Below are 18,258 nucleotides of genomic sequence, written 5' to 3' on the forward strand. Positions count from 1 at the left end.
GAGGAGCAACTCTGCTCTAGCCTTCCCCTGTTGCTGCTTCCAGCTCCCAACCAGCCAGGCCTCCATCCACCTCTCACCCAGAGCCAGATCTTCCTCGGCGGTGCGCCCACGCGGGCGTCTAGAGGTCCCCGAAGTTGGCCACCAGGGCGGCGCTGTAGATGAGGTCCGAGATGGTCCCCAGGGAGGTGCGAGGCGGAGGAAAGGCGTCCCAGCGCCCCGACAGGGCGGACCACGCCGCGGCCTCTTCCTCTTCTCGGAGGGAGCTCCCCGGCCACCGAGGGGGCGCCGCCTCCTCCCAGCCTAGGAAGACAGAGGCGCTGCCGGGCGGCGGCGTGGGGCTCAGTCCCGGCTGCCCATCGGGCTTGCTGCCAGCCTGAGCCCGGCGGGGCTCGGCGCTGCTCTTGATCCTGCGGGCGCGGCGGTTCTGGAACCAGACCTGGGGGGGAGAGGGAGCCGATGAGAGAAGGGGCATGGAGAGGCAGGCAGGGGCCCTCCCGAGGCGGAGGAGCCGTCGGGGCTCACCTGGATCTTGGCCTCGGGCAGCTGCGTGAGCTCGGCCAGGCGCTCGCGCGTCCCGATGTCCGGGTAGGGCAGGGCGGCGAAGACGCGCTCCAGCTCGCTCAACTGGCCCCGACTGAAGGTGGTCCGCTTCCTCTTCCTGGGGCCGCCGCCGCCTCCTCCCTCCGTCCGGGGACCTGCGAAGGTGCGAAAGAAGGCAGACGGGGCGGGCAGTGCTCGGGAGGGAGGAGGCGGTTTCTTCCTAGCCTCCCCCTCTCCAGGTCCCACCTCCATCCCGCCAGCACCTGGCGCCCCGCAACCCACCTCCGCCAGGCTGCTCCCCGCGCTCTCCGGCCGCCCCGTCGGGGGAGAGGAAGGGCGGCGGCACCCGGAGGACGCGCGCCCGCTCCTTGCTGCCCATCGTGGCGGCGGCTCCTGCCTGCGGCTGCTCCGGCTGGCCGTCTAGCTTTTATCACCTCCCTTCGGAGACCGAGCAGCGTCATTCCACCCCCACCCCCACCCCCTCGGGCGGGCTCACATCTGGGACCAGCCCCGCCACCTGACGCAGTTCGGGCACCTGGAGACGGGAGGGGGAAGAGGGAGGCCCGTCGGGTCGAAGCGCGGGCGGCGCGGGAGCTGTCCTTGGTCCTGAAGTACCCGCCTCGGACAGCGCCTCGTCTAGGGACCAGCCTGGGATCCCGCCGAAGAGGTGCGGGGGCTCAGGAGTTTTCCCGGAGTCCAACTTCTCTGGCACACGCAAGAGGCCTGTCTTTAGAGAGGCAGTGTGGTGTAGCGGTTAGAACCAGGGCCTGGGAAACCAGGTTCAAATCTGCACTCTGCCATGAAGCTCACGTTTATGGAGACAGATGAAAGGATAGCTTCTCTGGTTAGAGGTTGTAGGTTCCATCCCCGTATGGGATGGCTGCATATTCCTACATTGCAGAGGGTTGGACTAGACGATCCTTCCAACTCTATGATTCTAAGTCCACACAGCACAGAGTTAAAGCGCGGAACTCCCTCCCACTGGAAGCAGTGATGGGCACCAACTTGGATGTTTTTAAAATAGGATTGGGCAAATTCATGGAGGAGGAGAAGGAGGTTTTCGATGACTCCCTGCCAGGATGGTGATGCTCTGCCTCCACAGTAGGAGCCAGCGATGCTTCTGAATACCAGAGGGAACCCTGTGCTCAGTTCCTGCCTGTGGGTTTTGCGTTGGGCTGCCCACTGTGAGAAGTGGGCCAATGGCCTGATCCAGCAGGCTCTACTGGTGTCGTTATGAGGGCCAAACACTTAACGTGCAGCTCTGGCCCCCATGCATTTATTTACTCCCAGAGCTAAACCTGAGTTCAGCACTCCATAGTTCGTGTGCATGGAATATGCCTGGCAGAGTGATTCCCAGCAGCGTCTGCTTCAACAGCAAAGCCCCGCTTACTTCCGAGGAAGTGGGCATAGGATTGCAGACTAAACCCTGTGTCGTGTCCCCATTATATCTGATTGATCTGCCCCATAAAAAGCCCTTCATATTATGTACTATTAAAGCTGGAAGAGACACTTCAGAGGCCATAGAATCCCAGAAATGTAGTCGGGGTCCCTACCAAGGGTCATCAATCTAGCCCAACCCCCTGCAAGGCAGGAATCTCAGCTAAAGCATCCATTGCAGATGCCCACCCAACCTCTGCTAAAAAAAAATCTCCAAGGAAGGAGAGCCCACAACCTCCCGAGGGAGACCCTTCCACTGTCCACTGTCAGAAAGTTCCTCCTGAAGTTTAGTTAGACTCTCCTTTCTTGCAACTTGAATCCATTGGCTCTGGTTCCCCCTTCCGGAACAGCTGATAAAAAGGTTGCTCCCACTTTCATGTGGCAGCGCATGAGATATTTGAAGACGGCTCTCAGATCTCCTCTCAGCATGGGCGTAGCCAGGGGGGCAGGGCGGGGCAGCTGCCTCCCAAAATCAATAAAAATACAGAGTTAACTGAGATTCTGCCTCCTCCCCCCCCCCAGGCCTGCCCCCTAACAAAAATCCTGGCTACACCCATGCCTCTCAGTCTCCTCTTGTCCAGGTGAAACCGTGGGACCGATTCAGATGGTCCGCCCCCGCCACTTAATGGCTCCAATTGGACTACTGCAATGCGCTCCACGTGGGGCTACCTTTGAAGGTGACCCGGAAACTGCAATTAATCCAGAATGCGGCAGCTAGACTGGTGACTGGGAGTGGCCGCCGGGACCACATAACACCAGTCCTGAGAGATCTACACTGGCTCCCAGTACCTTTCCAAGCACAATTCAAAGTGTTGGTGCTGACCTTTAAAGCCCTAAAGGGCCCCGGTCCTGTATACCTGAAGGAGCGTCTCCACCCCCATTGTTCTGCCCGGACACTGAGGTCCAGCTCCGAGGGCCTTCTGGCGGTTCCCTTGTTGTGAGAAGTGAGGTTACAGGGAACCAGACAAAGGGCCTTCTCGGTAGTGGCACCCGCCCTGTGGAACGCCCTCCCAGCAGATGTCAAGGCAATAAGTAACTATTCTACTTTCAGAAGACAACGGAAGGCGGCCCTGTTTAGGGAAGTTTTTAATGTTTGATGCTGTACTGTTTTTAATATTCGGTTGGAAGCCGCCCAGAGTGGCTGGAGAAACCCAGCCAGATGGGCGGGGTATAAATAATAAATTATTATTATTATTATTATTATTATTATTATTATTACTCAACTCCCTCAATTGTTCCTCATAGGGAACCATTCCTCATGATTCCAGTCCCATCTGCTGGATTAACAGGGGAAAGTCTGTCCCACTTCCTGCTCAACAGCCCTTCACCTTCGTCGCAGTCATGTCACTGTAGTATGGTGTAGTGGTTAGAGTGCTGCCTAGGGTTGCACCATGCACTTAAAGCACCTCCCCCAAAGAATCCTGGGAGCTGTAGATTAAGGGTGCTGGGAGTTGTAGCGCTGTGAGAGGGAAACTACAGTTCTCTGGATGGGGAGTTTGCTTTAAATGTACATCCCCCAAGGACCAGAGAGGGAGGAGAACCAGGCCTGCCCCCTTGAGCTTGGAGGGAAAGTGCAGAAATCAATAAAAGCCTCTCTTCATTAGGCAAAAGGTCTCTTTTAACCATTTCTCATTGGACGTCAGGCTTTCCAGACACCTCCACATTCCCAAATCATCACCGTCTTGATCACCCTAACTCTTTGGATGGTGTACAAAAGGGCTTGGCTACATTCTGGCCTGCTCCTTGATGACTGTGTGGTGCAGGCAGAACACCCACCCTTCCCCCCCCACCAGCTTAAGACTGGTTCCCCACCCCACCCCCACCCCACTTGCTGGTCCCAAAGCTGACAAGGTTTCCTTATTCCCATTTCCCCATGTTTGAAACAGGGTAGTTTCAGATTGAGGTGCTGAGAAATATTTGCTTCCTAGGCTCCAAAATTAGTGTTGGATCAACCCTAGGGAACATTTTACAGCTTGAGGGCCACCCCTGGCCTTTAGACAGCCTTCCAAGGGCCATATGCCATGGGTGGGCGGAGCCAGAGGCAAAAGTAGGTGGGGTAATGGACGCACCCCACCCCTCTTTGAGCAGTAGTCTAGTTTCTACACTGCCTACCCTTGATCCTCCACCCAGGCTAGCAAGAGGGGTGTGGCCAGTGCTGAAAGGGGCGTGGCCTAGAGAGGGGTGGCTGGGGAGGAGGCGTGGCCTTGGAGAGGGGGCGTGGCCTGCTGGAAATTTCTAGGGCTGGATGGAAGGACCTGGAGGACTTGGGTTCCCTCACCTCATGCATCACACATCTCCAGGACCGGAGCAAAATGTTGCTTTTGCACAATGCAATTCAACACGTTACAACCCCAGATCCTGACCGTGGAGTCTTAAATAAACATTGAGTCATCGCCAAATGACTCGTGTCCCCCGTGAGGTGGTTTATGTGGGATGGAACACTGGGGCAGACAAGTCACAACAGTTCCTAGAGTGTCCACTAACAGGAACTCACCTGGAGGGACACCTGACTAAGTTCAGCTTCCTGTTCCTCCAGATATGCAGATGAGATGGATTAGCTGGCAGACAAAAGCTCCTAGCCAGCAGCCATTCTCTCTCTTAGCCACCTCCTCTTCAATGGGAACACATCTCCAGAGAATCTACAGTTAGGATGGTTCTCCCTCTTGGCCTGCAGCCAAGAGAGAGACCAAATGGAGCCTTACTTTACTAAGTAGTCTCCAGATGTACATATTTGTAACTTTTCTACGTAAGCCTACCTTTCTGAGATTATGCTGTTAACTCAGGATGTCATGTGAGTAAACTCTATCTTATTTTAATACTATTGTGCCGTGTATTTCTTTTAAGAGGGACAAAGGGGATTTGCCAGGAAGTATAATATTGAAGTATAATATTGTTGCAGAGGTTCTAACAAACCTAACGCTCACGTTTTGCTGCGCACAAAAGGGGAATGTCACTCTGCTGATATTGGAAGCTTGCTAACACAAGCTTGGATAGGATCTATCTAATAATATATCCTAATCCACATCCTTAACATTCCCACAGTTTAGCATCACCGTTCTTTGTTTTGGTCCCCAAACTACCAGGTGAGACAGGTTGTCCAAACTTGGGCTGCAAAGAACCCCCCTCCCCACAGGTCTCTAGTCCCCCCAAAAAACAAGCAGGCAGGTACGGTCTTTGGAACTCGGGGCTTTATTTGGCCGCTGTCGACGGTGTGGAGGGCTTTCTGGCTGGGCTCAGGCAAGATCCTCATCGGATGGGCACCCCAGCCAGTACTTGGAGATGGGGCGAGGGTACCTGGGGTAGACGAAATCCACACGTCGAGTGTTCAGGTTCAGGCGGTAGTACTTGTCTGAGAGGGAGGGAGGGAGGTGCAGAAAGGGAGGAAGGAAATCCTGTTAATTTAGCTTCTCACTTCTCCAACCTTAAATTCAGCTCTCCGGATTTCTGCGGCAATTTGAGGTTTTTTAAAAATATCCTCGTCAAAGTTCACCAGGTGCAGATTGCTTCTAAGAAACATGTTTTTTTGTCTGCTGTTTTGACCATATGTGCACCTTTGTTTCCTAACAGAAAGCATTTTTCGTTGGCATTTTTTCCACTTACCAATAGTTATGCAGACTGTCCCCTAATATATGCATTTCTGTACCCAACAGTTAGCTGGAGAACTGCAGCCCAAAATCTGGATGTAGGTGAATGTCGAAGGGCAGCTGCATTTCAATAGTCTTTATTATTATTTTTGAAACTGCTAATCTGGTAAATTTGAGATCGCCTTACCCCAGCTATTCGATCAGTGGACCTGGCAGTGTTACAAGTGTCCCATAATCCTCGTCATCGCTACCTGGAGATGCTACTGAGGATTGAAACTGGGACGTTCTGCATGCCAAGCAGACACTCTACCACTGAGCTACTGTGGGATAACCAGCCTCACGTAACCAGTATTCTGAAGTCTAATTAATGCATGACGGGGTTAAGACCATAGAGTAAGCTGACCAGTCAGGCTTAGCTCACCTTGGGAGGGACTAGGTCATTAAACCTTTGTTCCCTTAGTCTACCAGAGAAGCTCAATGTGTGAGGCCTGAGTTGCAAACCGCATGACTCTTACAAGCCACTCTTGAGTTCCTATACCAATTCTAGAAACCTTTGCCACTTTGTACCTAAGCCAAATTTTAATGCCTGTGCATTTTTTCCTGAATGCTACATGGAAAAGAGCATGAACGGGACCTTTAGAGAGTTTGTAAGTAAACCATTTTTAACTAGTGAACCCACAAGGGCACATTTTAAAGTTCTAACTGCCTATGTTTCCAAGCTTTGCTGCATATTCTGCAATTTCAAACCTGGACTGGGGTCCTCTCCCTAAAATGTGCTGGCTACAAACCCAGATCTTGGCATCCAGTGAGTTCTCTTTTTGTGTCTATCTCCTCCCCCCCTCCCCAGCAACCTTCCTTGATGCCCTGTACTCACCGCCAACGAAGAAGTAGACGCTCTGGAAGGGCTGGCATGGGGTGGTTCCGCCCAGCAACCAGTCCATGTCCGAGGACTCTGAGCTGGGTTCGCCTTGCCAGTCCCAGGCATTCCAGCGTCCCCAGCGCTGGCGGTGGCGGTACTTCCTGCGGTGCCGGCGTGACGACTTCCTCGCTGGGCGGCGCTGGGCAGGGCTCTGTGCCACGTAGATCCGGCCGAGCATCACGGCATCCAGGCCACTGGGCACCCCTCTCCAGTCGCGGCTGATGAAACGGGCCCTGCTGGCCCCACCTGGAAATGGGGAGAGGGGACGTCAGAAGAGACGGCTGGTGAGCCAGGCTTTCCCCAGGCCATCCCCATAGCCTTGGGTCTCTGCACATGGGCAGAGGAGGGTGACCGAGTCAATTGAGGGACTGGCAACCAAGCCTTACGAGGAAGGGTTCAGGCAGTTGGCTATGTTTGGCCTGGAAAGATAATAAAAATAATAAATAATAATAAATTTTTATTTATACCCCGCCCTCCCCAGTCAAAAACCGGGCTCAGGGCGGCTCACACCAACAAAACCACAATAAAACATAAAAACAATTAATTAAAATACAGATTAAAATACAGTATTAAAATTTAAAATGCAGCCTCATTTCAAGTAGTCCATAAATCCAAGCCATGAGGGAGGAAAACACAGGGGTCAGACTAAGTCCAACCCAAAGGCCAGGCGGAACAGCTCCGTCTTGCAGACCCTGCGGAAAGATGACAAATCCCGCAGGGCCCTGGTCTCCTGTGAAAGAGCGTTCCACCAAGTTGGGGCCAATACTGAAAAGGCCCTGGCTCTAGTAGAGGCCAATCTAGCCACCTTATGGCTCAGGATCTCCAGAATATTGTTGTTTGTGGACCTTAAGGTCCTCCGCGGGGCATACCAGGAGAGGCGGTCCCGTAGGTACGAGGGTCCCAAGCCGCATAGGGCTTTAAAGGTCAAAACCAGCACCTTAAACCTGATCCTGTACTCCACCGGGAGCCAGTGCAACTGGTAAAGCACTGGATGAATGTGATCCCGCGGCAGGGAGATTTGTTGCGGCAGCAAGTTCCCTAGTTGAACTGCACACTGAGCCAACGGTGTGATGCAGCAGCAGAAAAGGCTCATGCAATCCTAGGCAGCATCTGCAGAAGTCTAGTGTCCAGATCAAGGGAAGTGATACTACTGCTCTATTCTGCCTTGGCCAGATCCACCTGGACTCCCAGGTCCAGCTCTGCACACCCCAGTTTAAGGAGAATATTGTCAAGCTGGAATGTGTGCAGAGGAAATGGGGTCTTCTTCTGACTTTTGACTGAGCTGAGGCCCTTCCCTTAAAAAAACATAGTAAGATTCCAGTCCTCATGGGGTGGAATAAACCACTGGTTAAAATCAGAAGCTGCCCTATATCCTCTTGCTCAGCGTTTTCAACACTGACTGGCAGCAGCTCTCTGGGGTTTCAGGCGAGGAGACCTTCCCAGCCCTACCTGCCGATGCTGGGACCTTCTGCATGCCGAGCAGGTGCTCTGCCACTGAGCCACATCCCTCCCCAAAGGTATGAACAGGGCAGGAGTCCCATCCTCTCTTGCCCCCGGCAATCACATCGGGCCAGCTCAGCAGGGTGCGGCCCAGCTGTGGGTGCCTGCGGAGAGTGGGGCTCAGCCCAGACACCCACACGCTCCCATTGCTGCCCTACTCACTGCGCCGCGAGCCCCCGAAAAGCGCTTGGAAGATGTCCTCCCAGCTGTCGCCCTTGAGCACGGCGTAGTGGTCGAAGACCAGTGAGGGGGACGTGGTCTCACAGTCCTCCCGCGTCGGCTGCTTGGAGAAGTCGTAGGACCAGTACTTCCGCCCTGGGGAGGCAGATGGAGAAGGGATTCGACACCGGGCAGGGGAGAAGATGGCTCCGCCAGGATCCACAGGGAGAGCAGACCCCACTGTGCATCTCCCTCCCTCCCTTGTTCCTGGTGCAGATCTTCCCACACCTCTTCTTCGCTGGCAGGGAGGAGGGTGCCAGCCCTGAGATGGGGGCCCCACCTTCCCATCATGCCATTGCAGGGGGTGTCGGTTCTAAATTTAAATTTATAAGGCGTCGAGAAAAGGTTCAGAAAAGGCTCTTCCGTTTAGAGAAGGTCAGGAAGAGACGACATGTTAGGCCATGTCAGCCTGGAGAAAGGGGGCATAGAAGAGTTTTTCTCCCTGTCTCCTAAGACTAGAACTCGGGGCCATCCCACGAAGCTGAATGTTAGAAGATTCAGGGCAGAGAAAAGAAAGGCCTTCTTCGTGCATTGCAGTGTTAAACTCTGGAACTCGCTGCTACAGGAGCCAGTGATGGCCACCATTATGGATGGCTGTAGAAGAGTATTGGACAAATGGAGGGAAAAGCTACTAATGGCTCCTAGACACAGGGGTCCTGCTTTGCCTCCTGGCTCAGAGATACCACTTGCTGGAAACCGAACTTATGCTTGAATCCTGCTTGTGGGTTAAACTGTGGAACTCCCTCCCACATGGCCACCGGGCTAGATGGCTTTGTAAGAGGAGTAGACAAATGCATGGAGGAGGAGACAGGCAGTTGTGTCAGGTTGTGCATCTGCAACAGTGACCAGAGGAGGAATGACCGCTGGGAGGAGCCCAGAGAGAAGAAACGCCTTGGTGCATTTGCAGCAGCACAACCGGACACTTTCCTCTGCCCCAGCTGCAACAAAACATGTCTCTCCTGTATCAGTCTTTACAGTCACAGCAGGCACTGCAACTATCCAACCGCTTGACCTCGCCCCCAAAGACACACTCCTCCATTGTCTCCCAAGACAAATGGATGTAGTTACAGGTAGGTAAGCCATGTTGGTCTGCCGTAGTCGAAACAAAATATAAAAATTCCTTCCAGGAGCACCTTAGAGACCAACTAAGTTTGTCATTGGTATGAGCTTTCGTGTGCATGCACACTTATCTGAAGAAAGTGTGCATGCACACGAAAGCTCATACCAATGACAAACTTAAAGGTAAAGGGACCCCTCACCATTAGGTCCAGTTGTGACCGACTCTGGGGTTGTGGTGCTCATCTCGCATCATTGGCCGAGGGAGCTGTCATACAGCGTCTGGGTCATGTGGCCAGCATGACTAAGCCGCTTCTGGCGACCCAGAGCAGCACATGGAAATGTCGTTTACCTTCCCGCCGGAGCGGTACCTATTTATCTACTTGCACTTTGACGTGCTTTTGAACTGGTAGGTTGGCAGGAGCTGGGATCGAGCAACGGGAGCTCACCCCGTCGCGGGGATTCGAACCGCCGACCTTCTGATCAGCAAGCCCTAGGCTCTGTGGTCTCTAAGGTGCTACTGGAAGACAGATGGATGTCAGTCGTTATTAAGCAAATCCATGGAGGAGGAGAGGGCTTCCAGTGGCTCCTAGCCAGGACAACTCTGTTCTGCCTCGGCCATTGGAGGCAGCCATGGTTCGGAACAGCAGTTGCTGGAAACCCCAGGAGGGGAGAGGGCTCTTGGGCTCGGATCCTGCTTGAGGGTTTGCCATGGGGGCACCTGGTTGGCCACTGTGAGAACAGAATGTTAGACTAGATGGCCAACTGGGCTGATCCAGCAGCCTCTTCTTATATTTCTTATGTTCGTTTGTGAAGGATCCTGGGAAATGTAGTTCTGTGTCACCTCTTAGTGGCCTCTTCTCTAAACTCCACTTCCCAAGATTCTCTGGGGTTGGGGAAAAGGTGCCTTTAAGCATGCTTCAAAGGCATACTGAAGATGTAGCAGTAGAAGTGTTTAGGGACCGACTGCACCCACCCCCAGCCTCACCTTTGAAGAAGTAGACCCTCTCGCTGGAGAAGTAGCTCTGGGCAGGCAGGGCAAAGGCAGCGTCCAGGTCATCGGGGATGCCCTTGAACCCGTCTGAGATGTTACGGGGGAAATCCGGCTCCAGGACTCCGTCAGCAAAGCGCCAATACAGGCTGCCCTAGAGGAGAGAGGAAGCCATGGGCAGGCGGGGGTCAGCGGAGGGAAAGGATGCACGTCAGCTGAGGCGGGGGGCTGCCTGATCCACAACCAAGTGCAGAAAAATCAAGAGGTGCCGGAGCTGAAAGCCCCCTGCTCTGAGCTGGGACCCTCCAGAGGCCTAAGGGCTGGGGGTTATCCTTCGTTGAGAGCTGGATAGCAGAAAGGCTTGGGCCCCACTGACTTGCCAAGCTCACATTAAGTTCTCCGCATTTCCAAATCATTTTGTTGTTGTTGTTGTTGTTGTTGTGGGGGGAAATCATCATGAAAAGTCATCAACATTTAAGGGCGGTTTTCTTCCACTCTACACCTTTTGGCATGGAGTTTTGACTGAGAGGCCCATCTCTGCAAAGCAATTTCCCCCCAAATATAACACATTTTTTGCAAGTTCCCCACTACTGAGATATGAATTTTTGCGTACTGTGACATGCACTTCTGTGCAATTATTAATTATTATTATTATTTAAATCTATATGTCGCTATTCTTCAGGAGACCACAGGGTGGTTTACAATACACAATTCTATTCTTCTGATTCAATTTGCTATAATAATCTCAGTAAGATTTAAATATTAATATGCAATCCAAATGTCACAATGCACAACACACACAAAAAAAAATCAAAACCAACTCTATGATTCTATAACCACCCTTATGACAAGGAGGGTGGTGGGAATTGTAGTCTGAAACGTCTGCAAGGCACCAGGTTTGGCGAAGGCTTGGCCAGGGGGCCAGGAGGGGAGCTGGGGGGGTGAGCTCTTACCTGGAAGAGGTAGGTCTTGCCCTCGCAGTTGACGCGGGTGAAAGCGGCATCGATGGGCCCCTCAATGCCCCACACTTCTTGGATGAGCTTGGGGTACCCTGGCCTCACGCTCTTCTCGTCTAGCTCGTAGAAATACTTTCCTGGATCAGGGAGAGGAAGAGGCAGGCAGAGGAAGGTGAACATTTGCTCCCAGAATCCCTAACTTCGGAACTCCTTCCCTGGAGAAGCCAGACAGGCTCCCTCCTTGCTGTCCTTCTGCCGGCACATGGAGACCTCTTTGTTCCTACAGGCATTGGCGAAGTCACTGTTTTTAAGGAAATGGATGGTGCTGTGATGTTTTTATTGCAATGATCTGCATGTTTTAAAAGATCACACATGTGCACATAATTTGGGGTCACCCAGCCAGATGGGTGGGGTATAAATAATCAAATTTATTATTATTATTATTATTATTATTATTATTATTATTACATTATTATTCATGATAATTGTTTTTTAATGATTTGTTTCTTTTTCTAAGTTTTTAGCTGTCTCTAGTTTGGCTGTATGATGTTTTAAACCATTTTTAATATTGTATCTTCAAGGTTGTAACCTGCCCTGGGACTGTGGGGTGAAGGGTGGGAAATTTCTTCACTGTTCCCGCCCAAAGCATTTTTGTTTGAGCCTGCCCAGCAATGCAGAATGTTGATGCGTGCTTTTAGTTTATAATTGATTTTAATTCTTTTGAATGCTTTAAATAGTTGGTTTAAACTATTTTTCTCGATGATTTCATTGTTTTACTCCTTGCTTAAAATGGCTTTGAGGTTTCATAACAATTAAACAGTGTACTGCATACATTGTATGAAATAAAGAACAAGGAGTTGTCGTAGTTCCCCCCCCCTATCATAATAACAATTATTTCCGTTGCTGTTATTCTGGACTAGGCCCCCCGGGAGAGACCAGGGTTCAAATCCTCACTCAGCCATGAAGTTGACAGGGTGTGACCTTGGGCCGGTCACCATCTCTCAACCTAACCTACCTCGCAGGGTTGTTGGGAGGAGAAAATGGGCAGGGGGGGGGAAGCGTGCCTGCCACCCTGAGATCATAAACGGCTGGGTTTGCACCTTGCCCCCCCCCCCCGAGATCCAAACGCCTGGGGTGGAGCAGAGCCTGGGGGGTCGTGCCCCCCTGCAGGTCTCTGGGCCCCTAAGACCCACGTCTGGATTGTGGGTGCTGGGGTCAGCTCCCCCCCCGACCCAGACTGTACCGCGGAAAGCGTAGATGGAGCCGTTCTTCAGGCTGGTGAAGGCGTCGAAAGGAGCTCCGCTGCAGGCCACCTCCTCTTCCGGGGCGTCGGTCGGGGCCTCTGTCTCGGGCACGGGGGCTTCTTTGGTGGGCTCGACCACCCCCCTGTCTGTCTCCCCTGTCCACACATCATCGTAGTCAAGCCACATAGTTGGCTCGGGGGCTCCAGTGGTGGGGGTGGGCTCCGGGGTCGTGGCGTTGGGGGGGTCGTAGTAATCCTGGTAGTCGTCTTCTGGCTGCGTGAAAACGTCTCCGCGGGTCACTGAGGTCGGGGGGGAAAGGAAAGACGGCAGGTGAAAGTTGGCAAATGGACAGGAGTGAGGGGGGCACTCTCCATGGCTTCCTCTCCGAAGTTCCCGGGAAGTGTAGTTTAATGCTCGCAAAATATTCCCCAGCACCCTTAACAAACTGCCCCTCCCACAATCTCCGGTCCTCTGTGCAAACATGCTTTTATTACAACGGGCGTTTGCTCGCTTAAAGCGCACAGCTTCCCCTCAGAGAATCCTGGGAACTGTAGTTTATGCCTCATGACGCTACAATTCCCAGGAAAAGAGGAATGTGCCTTATTCCAAGTCAGTCCCATCCGTGGTCCCTCTAGCTGAGTGTTGTCTCCACTTTCCGGCAGCAGCTCTCCAGGATTTCGGGAAGAGATCTCAGAGCTGGAGATGCAGGCAGGGGCTAACCCTGGGGCCTTCTGCATGCAGGGCAAGTGTCCTGTGCCCCTGAGCTGGGGACGATACCTTTGGATTTGCAGGCAGTCCAGTAGTCGCTGCAGCAGCTCTGGTAGTACATGCAGAGATCGTCACACTGGCATTTCTTCTCCTTGTTGAAGCCGTCATTGCAGCGCCCCTCGCAAGTCTCTGGGCAGGGGGAAACAGCAAGGAGCAATGGGAAGAGTCAAGAGTTAAACTGTGGAACTCCCTGCCACAGGAAGCAGTCATGGCCACCAACCTGGATGGCTTTAAAATGTCCTGAGGGTAAGAGGCATTTGGCTGTGGGGCGGACTTCCTCGGGAGGTGGTGGACTCTCCTTCCTTGGAGGTTTTTAAGCAGAGGTAGGGTGGCCATCTGCCAGGGATGCTTTAGTTGAGATTCCTGCATGGCAGGGGGGTGGACTGGATGACCCTGGAGGGTCCCTTCCAACTCTACGACCCTCTGATTCTATGAAAAGAGGATTGGACACATTCCTGGAGGAGAAGAGGGCAATGGATGGCTCCTAGCTATGATGGCAATTTCTGGAAACGGCAGGAGGGGAGAGTGGCTCTTGTGCTCGGATCCTGCTTGTGGGTTTCCTGTGGGTGTCTTGGGTGGCCCCTGTGAGAACAGGCTGCTAGGTCCAGTGGCCCCTAGCCTGATCCTGCAGGCTTTCCCTAGGTTCTTCTATTCCAAAGACCAAGCCAGGCGGTCCGTTTGTCCCCAGTCAGGGCTGGCACCAGGGGGCGCCACACATTTGCAGCATCAATTAATGTGCCAGTTCAGTCACACTTTTGGGAGAAGGGGGGACTTGCTGTCTGGGCCGACTGTCGAGCTGCTTTGGGAGCCTGGGAGACCCACACAGAGATCGGGGCCTCCACTCGGCTTGCAAGCCGTGGGCAAGAACTGCCATAGATTAAAACCAAAACCAAGTTTCATCCGGTGTCTTACCCAGCGGATCCCAAAGTGGATGGAAGGGTTGGAAGGGACACCCCCAGAGTCATCTAGTCCAACCCCCTGCAATGTAGACCCCCCCTCCCTATCCCTTTAATGGCAGAGAAGTGGGGCAGAAATCCACCCTCCTCCTGTGCTTCTTTTTTTAGGGTGAAATTCTTCATTCATTTGTGGCAACAACAGATGCCGCTTGCAAGCAGATATCAAGCAATTTGAATGTTTGCTAAGCGCAAGTGAAACAAATGTGCAAAACTAGGTTGCTTTCTGGGCCAAGGGCAGAGCGGAGAATCTTTTTCAGGCCTGAGGGCCACATTCCCTTCTACAGTCGTACCTCGGGTTACGAACCGCTCGGGTTGCGAACACTTCGGGTTACGAACTCCGCAACCCCAGAAGTGTTTTTGTCGTGTGTGCGTCGTGCGCGTGCGCAGAAGCACCGCGCGCTTTTTGCGCATGCGCAAAAATGGCGCTCGGTTTGCGACCTTTTCGGGTTACGAACCGCGACCAGGAACGGATCGTGTTCGTAACCCGAGGTACCACTGTACTTAACTTTCCAGGGGTCATGTGACAGTGGTGGGAGGGGCCATCAACGAAAGGGGGCGGAGCAACACAGGCTCTGTACTGTAGGCTAGTTTTTACACAAACACCCCTCCTCCGTTATCCTCCATCCAGGGAAACAAAGAGCCAGGATCAGGGTTCAAGGACAGATTCCCAGCTGGGCAAAGACCCTGGGGGGGGGCAGGGCGGGTGAGGGCACTGGCGAGTCCCAGGGACCATATTCAGGAAACTTTTTGATGCAATTTTGACATTCCCCAATGCAATTCCGCCTTCCCCTGCCCCCGTGAAGACCACATTATTGCCTAACAGGAGAACTTTAAACAATATTTCTGTTCTTTCTTTTGTTCTTTCTCATCCTGATTGTCCCCAGTATCATTCGTGTGTGTGTGTGTGTGTGCACGCACGCAAATTGTCCCTGGAACCCATGGGGGGGGGACGGCACTCAAAGAAGTTTTACTCAGAGTAGAAACTCCGAACATTAGAATCGTAGAGTTGGAAGAGACCCCAAGGGCCATCCAGTCCAACCCCCTGCCAAGCAGGAAACACCATCAAAGCATTCTTGACATATGCCTGTCAAGCCTCTGCTTAAAGACCTCCAAAGAAGGAGACTCCACCACACTCCTTGGCAGCAAATTCCACTGCCGAACAGCTCTTACTGTCAGGAAGTTCTTCCTAATGTTTAGGTGGAATCTTCTTTCTTGTAGTTTGAATCCATTGCTCCGTGTCCGCTTCTCTGGAGCAGCATTAAAGGAACGTGACTCAGTTAGGGCCCTTGACCTCAACAGCTCTACTCAAATAAGTTTTACTCAGAGTAGAAACTCTGAACATTAAAGGAACGTGACACAGTTGGGGCCCTTGACCTCAACAGCTCTGCTCTGAGTACAACCCTGCTGAAGGGCGCCCCGCTTCCAAAGCTTCCCCAACAGATGGACTTGGCAGCACCTTGTGGCGGGGAGTTCCAAAAGCTAAGGCTCCTTCCCGCTCTGAACAGTTTGATCATGGAGACGCACCTAGGCCGGTTGCAAGTTCCCTTGAGATTCCCCGGTCAAGAGCTCAAATTGGGGTGGGGGTGGGATCCTGGTACTCACCCTCGGCAGCAAAGCTCCCCCACAGGCAGCCCAGCAGCAGAACCAGGCTGAGGAGCTTCATGGCGAGTGGCTGGGCAGGCGGGTGACCGTCCTCCTCTGATGGGACCTTGAGGGTTGCGCCAGGGATCCTGTTTGCTCAGCTCAGCCCAGCCTCCCTGCTTCAAAGGGAACACACAAGGTCACTCGGGCCGCTGGCCTCCTCCTCCTCCTCCTCCTCCTCCTCCTCCTCCTCCTCCTCCTCCTCCAGCTCCAACTATCCCTTTCCCTTTGTCACTGACTTTCCCTCTAAAGTCACGGGGGTCGGCGACTGGATGGCTCCATGGCTAAGCCTGCCCTCCTCTACCCTTTGAGCCTCCGAGGGCAGACGTGCGAAGATGCACTCCGAGTACGGCCACATGTTCACACCAGGCATTTAAAGAGCTAGGGAAAGGGTAAGGGACCCCTGACCATTAGGTCCAGTCGTGACCGACTCGCATTATTGGCCGAGGGAGCCGGTGTACAGCTTCCAGTTCATGTGGCCAGCATGACTAAGCCGCTTCTGGCGAACCAGAGCAGCGCATGGAAATGCTGTTTACCTTCCTGCCAGAGCGGTACCTATTTATCTACTTGCACTTTGACGTGCTTTCGAACTGCTAGGTTGGCAGGAGCAGGGACCGAGCAACGGGAGCTCACCCCGTCGCGGGGATTCGAACCGCCGACCTTCTGATCGTCGGCAAGCCCTAGGCTCTGTGGTTTAACCCACAGTGCCACCCACATCCCTTTAAAGAGCTACAATACCCCTTTAAAGCAGCCACGGCTCCCTGCAAAGAATCCTGGGAGTTGTAGTTTGTTCAGGGTGCTGAGAGGTGTTAGGGGAGACCAGGGGTGCCAACTTGAATAAAATATTGTGGGGACCCAGGTAAGCCTTGCCCTGAATGATTGATCGCATGATGCAGTGCACACACACCATTTGAATGGGAATGCCCATCAACTTTGAGGGGCCCCGGGCCCCACAAATATTCTATTGTGGGGGCTGAAGCCCCCCCAGTCCCTAGGAGTTAGCTCCTATGGGGGAGACCCCTATTCCTCTCCTGGAGCTACAATTCCCAGAGCAGTTTAGCAATCAACCCTCCTTCACAAGGAAGTCTGGGAATCGTAGTTCTGTGAGGGGAAACGGTGTGTGTGTGTGTGTGTGTGTGTGTGTGTGTGTGTCCCAACCGCTCTTAGCACCCTTGACATACTACAGCTCCCAGAATTCTTTGGGGGAAGCCATGCCTGTATAAAATGCTATCATCATGCTTTAAATGTTCAGTTGTGGATGTGACTTGCTTTTGCTTTGAGGAATGTCACCAGAAAGGAATCAGCTCCCCAAATATCTGACACAGTTTTACAAGTAACTCTTTCCCCCGTTGGAGTAGCCCTGGAAGGGCCTGTCAAAATGCAGGCAGCTTGGGGCAGAGCCCTACGAGGGCCACGCCAGACTCCCCCTAACCTGCTCCAGTATTTGGGGCTGACTCTGCAGCTCACACCCCCTGCAAGGGGCAGAGCAACCCCACAAAATGTCTAGCTTTTGGGATGCCACCAACCCAATATCTGACCGTTGGCGTCTGATTGGCTGCCATTATTAGACGCACAAGGAAGGCACTTGGCACATGCTCAGAGGCACCTCCGGTATTCAACATGCTGCAGTCAAGAGAGCCTGTGTGGTATAGTGCTTAGAGTGTTGGACTAGGACCTGGCAGAGACCAGGATTCAAATCCACACCCCGCACCCCACCTCAGGCTTGAAACTCACTGGGTGTGATCTTGGGGGTTTGTCAATGCCTCTCTTGGCCTAACCTACCTCACAGGGTTGTTGGGGGGGTTAAATGAGGAGGTGGAGAACCATGGATGCCATCTTAAGCTCCTTGGAGAAAAACAGTGGGATATAAATGTAATAAATGGATAATAAGAGCTGGGAGCCCTAACTGTGACACCAGGTCCCACCAAGGTCTGGATTCAAATCCAGCCCTTGGGTTCATGCCATTCCTAAGGAGTCCAGTTGATTTGAGGTGTGTGTGATAAAACTGGGGGGGGGGGACTCAGGGAAGTTCTTCCTCTGCAGATCTTTCTCCGCATCCTGAACCCAGCCGTGAACGGAAGGTCCAGAGGATTCACTTTCCATGGAAAAACATCCCTCCCTGCTCTCTCCCACTCTGCAAACAGAACCCGGTGGAATTTGCTCCCTGATTCTGCCTGGTTACTAATTAATATGAACTCCATCCGGGAGGCTCCCAAGGCTCCCCCCACCCCACCCCACCCCCTGACGTGACTCTGACTCACTTAGGGGGCAAAGGGGACCCAGAGAGGCTGGGGCCCTCAGGACTCCGACTCTGGGGCCCAGCTGGGCAAAGGATCCCCTCTCGCTGTCCATAGAATTGTAGAGTTGAAAGGGACCCCAAGAGTCATCTAGTCCAGCCCCCTGAAAGGCAGGAATCCCAGCGAAAGAATCCCGGGCGGAATCCCGGA

At 53.1% G+C, this 18,258-nt stretch overlaps 2 protein-coding genes across 2 annotated transcripts; both read right to left on the reverse strand.

Annotated features, from left to right (window-relative positions):
- SEBOX (SEBOX homeobox) lies at positions 1-919 on the reverse strand. Its single transcript, XM_060268573.1, has 4 exons — positions 823-919; positions 523-695; positions 343-436; positions 1-285 (listed from the first exon to the last, which is right to left on the reverse strand). Exons 1-4 carry the CDS (start codon positions 917-919, stop codon positions 119-121), a joined length of 531 nt encoding a protein of 176 aa, XP_060124556.1. The 3' UTR covers positions 1-118.
- A 4,228-nt stretch (positions 920-5,147) lies between these two features.
- On the reverse strand, positions 5,148-15,932 carry VTN (vitronectin). The gene is made up of 8 exons (XM_035139329.2): positions 15,773-15,932; positions 13,224-13,343; positions 12,446-12,745; positions 11,200-11,339; positions 10,244-10,400; positions 8,143-8,295; positions 6,436-6,726; positions 5,148-5,326 (listed from the first exon to the last, which is right to left on the reverse strand). The coding sequence occupies exons 1-8, from the start codon at positions 15,831-15,833 to the stop codon at positions 5,211-5,213; spliced, it is 1,338 nt and encodes a 445-aa protein (XP_034995220.2). The 5' UTR covers positions 15,834-15,932; the 3' UTR covers positions 5,148-5,210.
- Positions 15,933-18,258: the final 2,326 nt, after the last annotated feature.

This window comes from Zootoca vivipara, chromosome 15 (genome assembly GCF_963506605.1).
Source record: "Zootoca vivipara chromosome 15, rZooViv1.1, whole genome shotgun sequence".
Lineage (NCBI taxonomy): Eukaryota > Metazoa > Chordata > Lepidosauria > Squamata > Lacertidae > Zootoca > Zootoca vivipara.

What these genes read in the sequence shown, in the direction of transcription:
- SEBOX (XM_060268573.1), bottom strand. Translation starts at nt 919, where the DNA reads ATGGGCAGCAAGGAGCGGGCGCGCGTCCTCCGGGTGCCGCCGCCCTTC. An exon ending in TGCCCGAGGCCAAGATCCAG is followed by an intron (nt 437 to 522) that starts GTGAGCCCCGAC and finishes TCTCCCCCCCAG; the next exon opens with GTCTGGTTCCAGAACCGCCG. An exon ending in GCCCGATGGGCAGCCGGGAC is followed by an intron (nt 286 to 342) that starts TGAGCCCCACGC and finishes GGGAGGAGGCGG; the next exon opens with CGCCCCCTCGGTGGCCGGGG.
- VTN (XM_035139329.2), bottom strand. Translation starts at nt 15,833, where the DNA reads ATGAAGCTCCTCAGCCTGGTTCTGCTGCTGGGCTGCCTGTGGGGGAGC. An exon ending in GGGGAGCTTTGCTGCCGAGG is followed by an intron (nt 13,344 to 15,772) that starts GTGAGTACCAGG and finishes CCCCCTGCCCAG; the next exon opens with AGACTTGCGAGGGGCGCTGC. An exon ending in CTCCATCTACGCTTTCCGCG is followed by an intron (nt 11,340 to 12,445) that starts GTACAGTCTGGG and finishes TCCCTGATCCAG; the next exon opens with GAAAGTATTTCTACGAGCTA.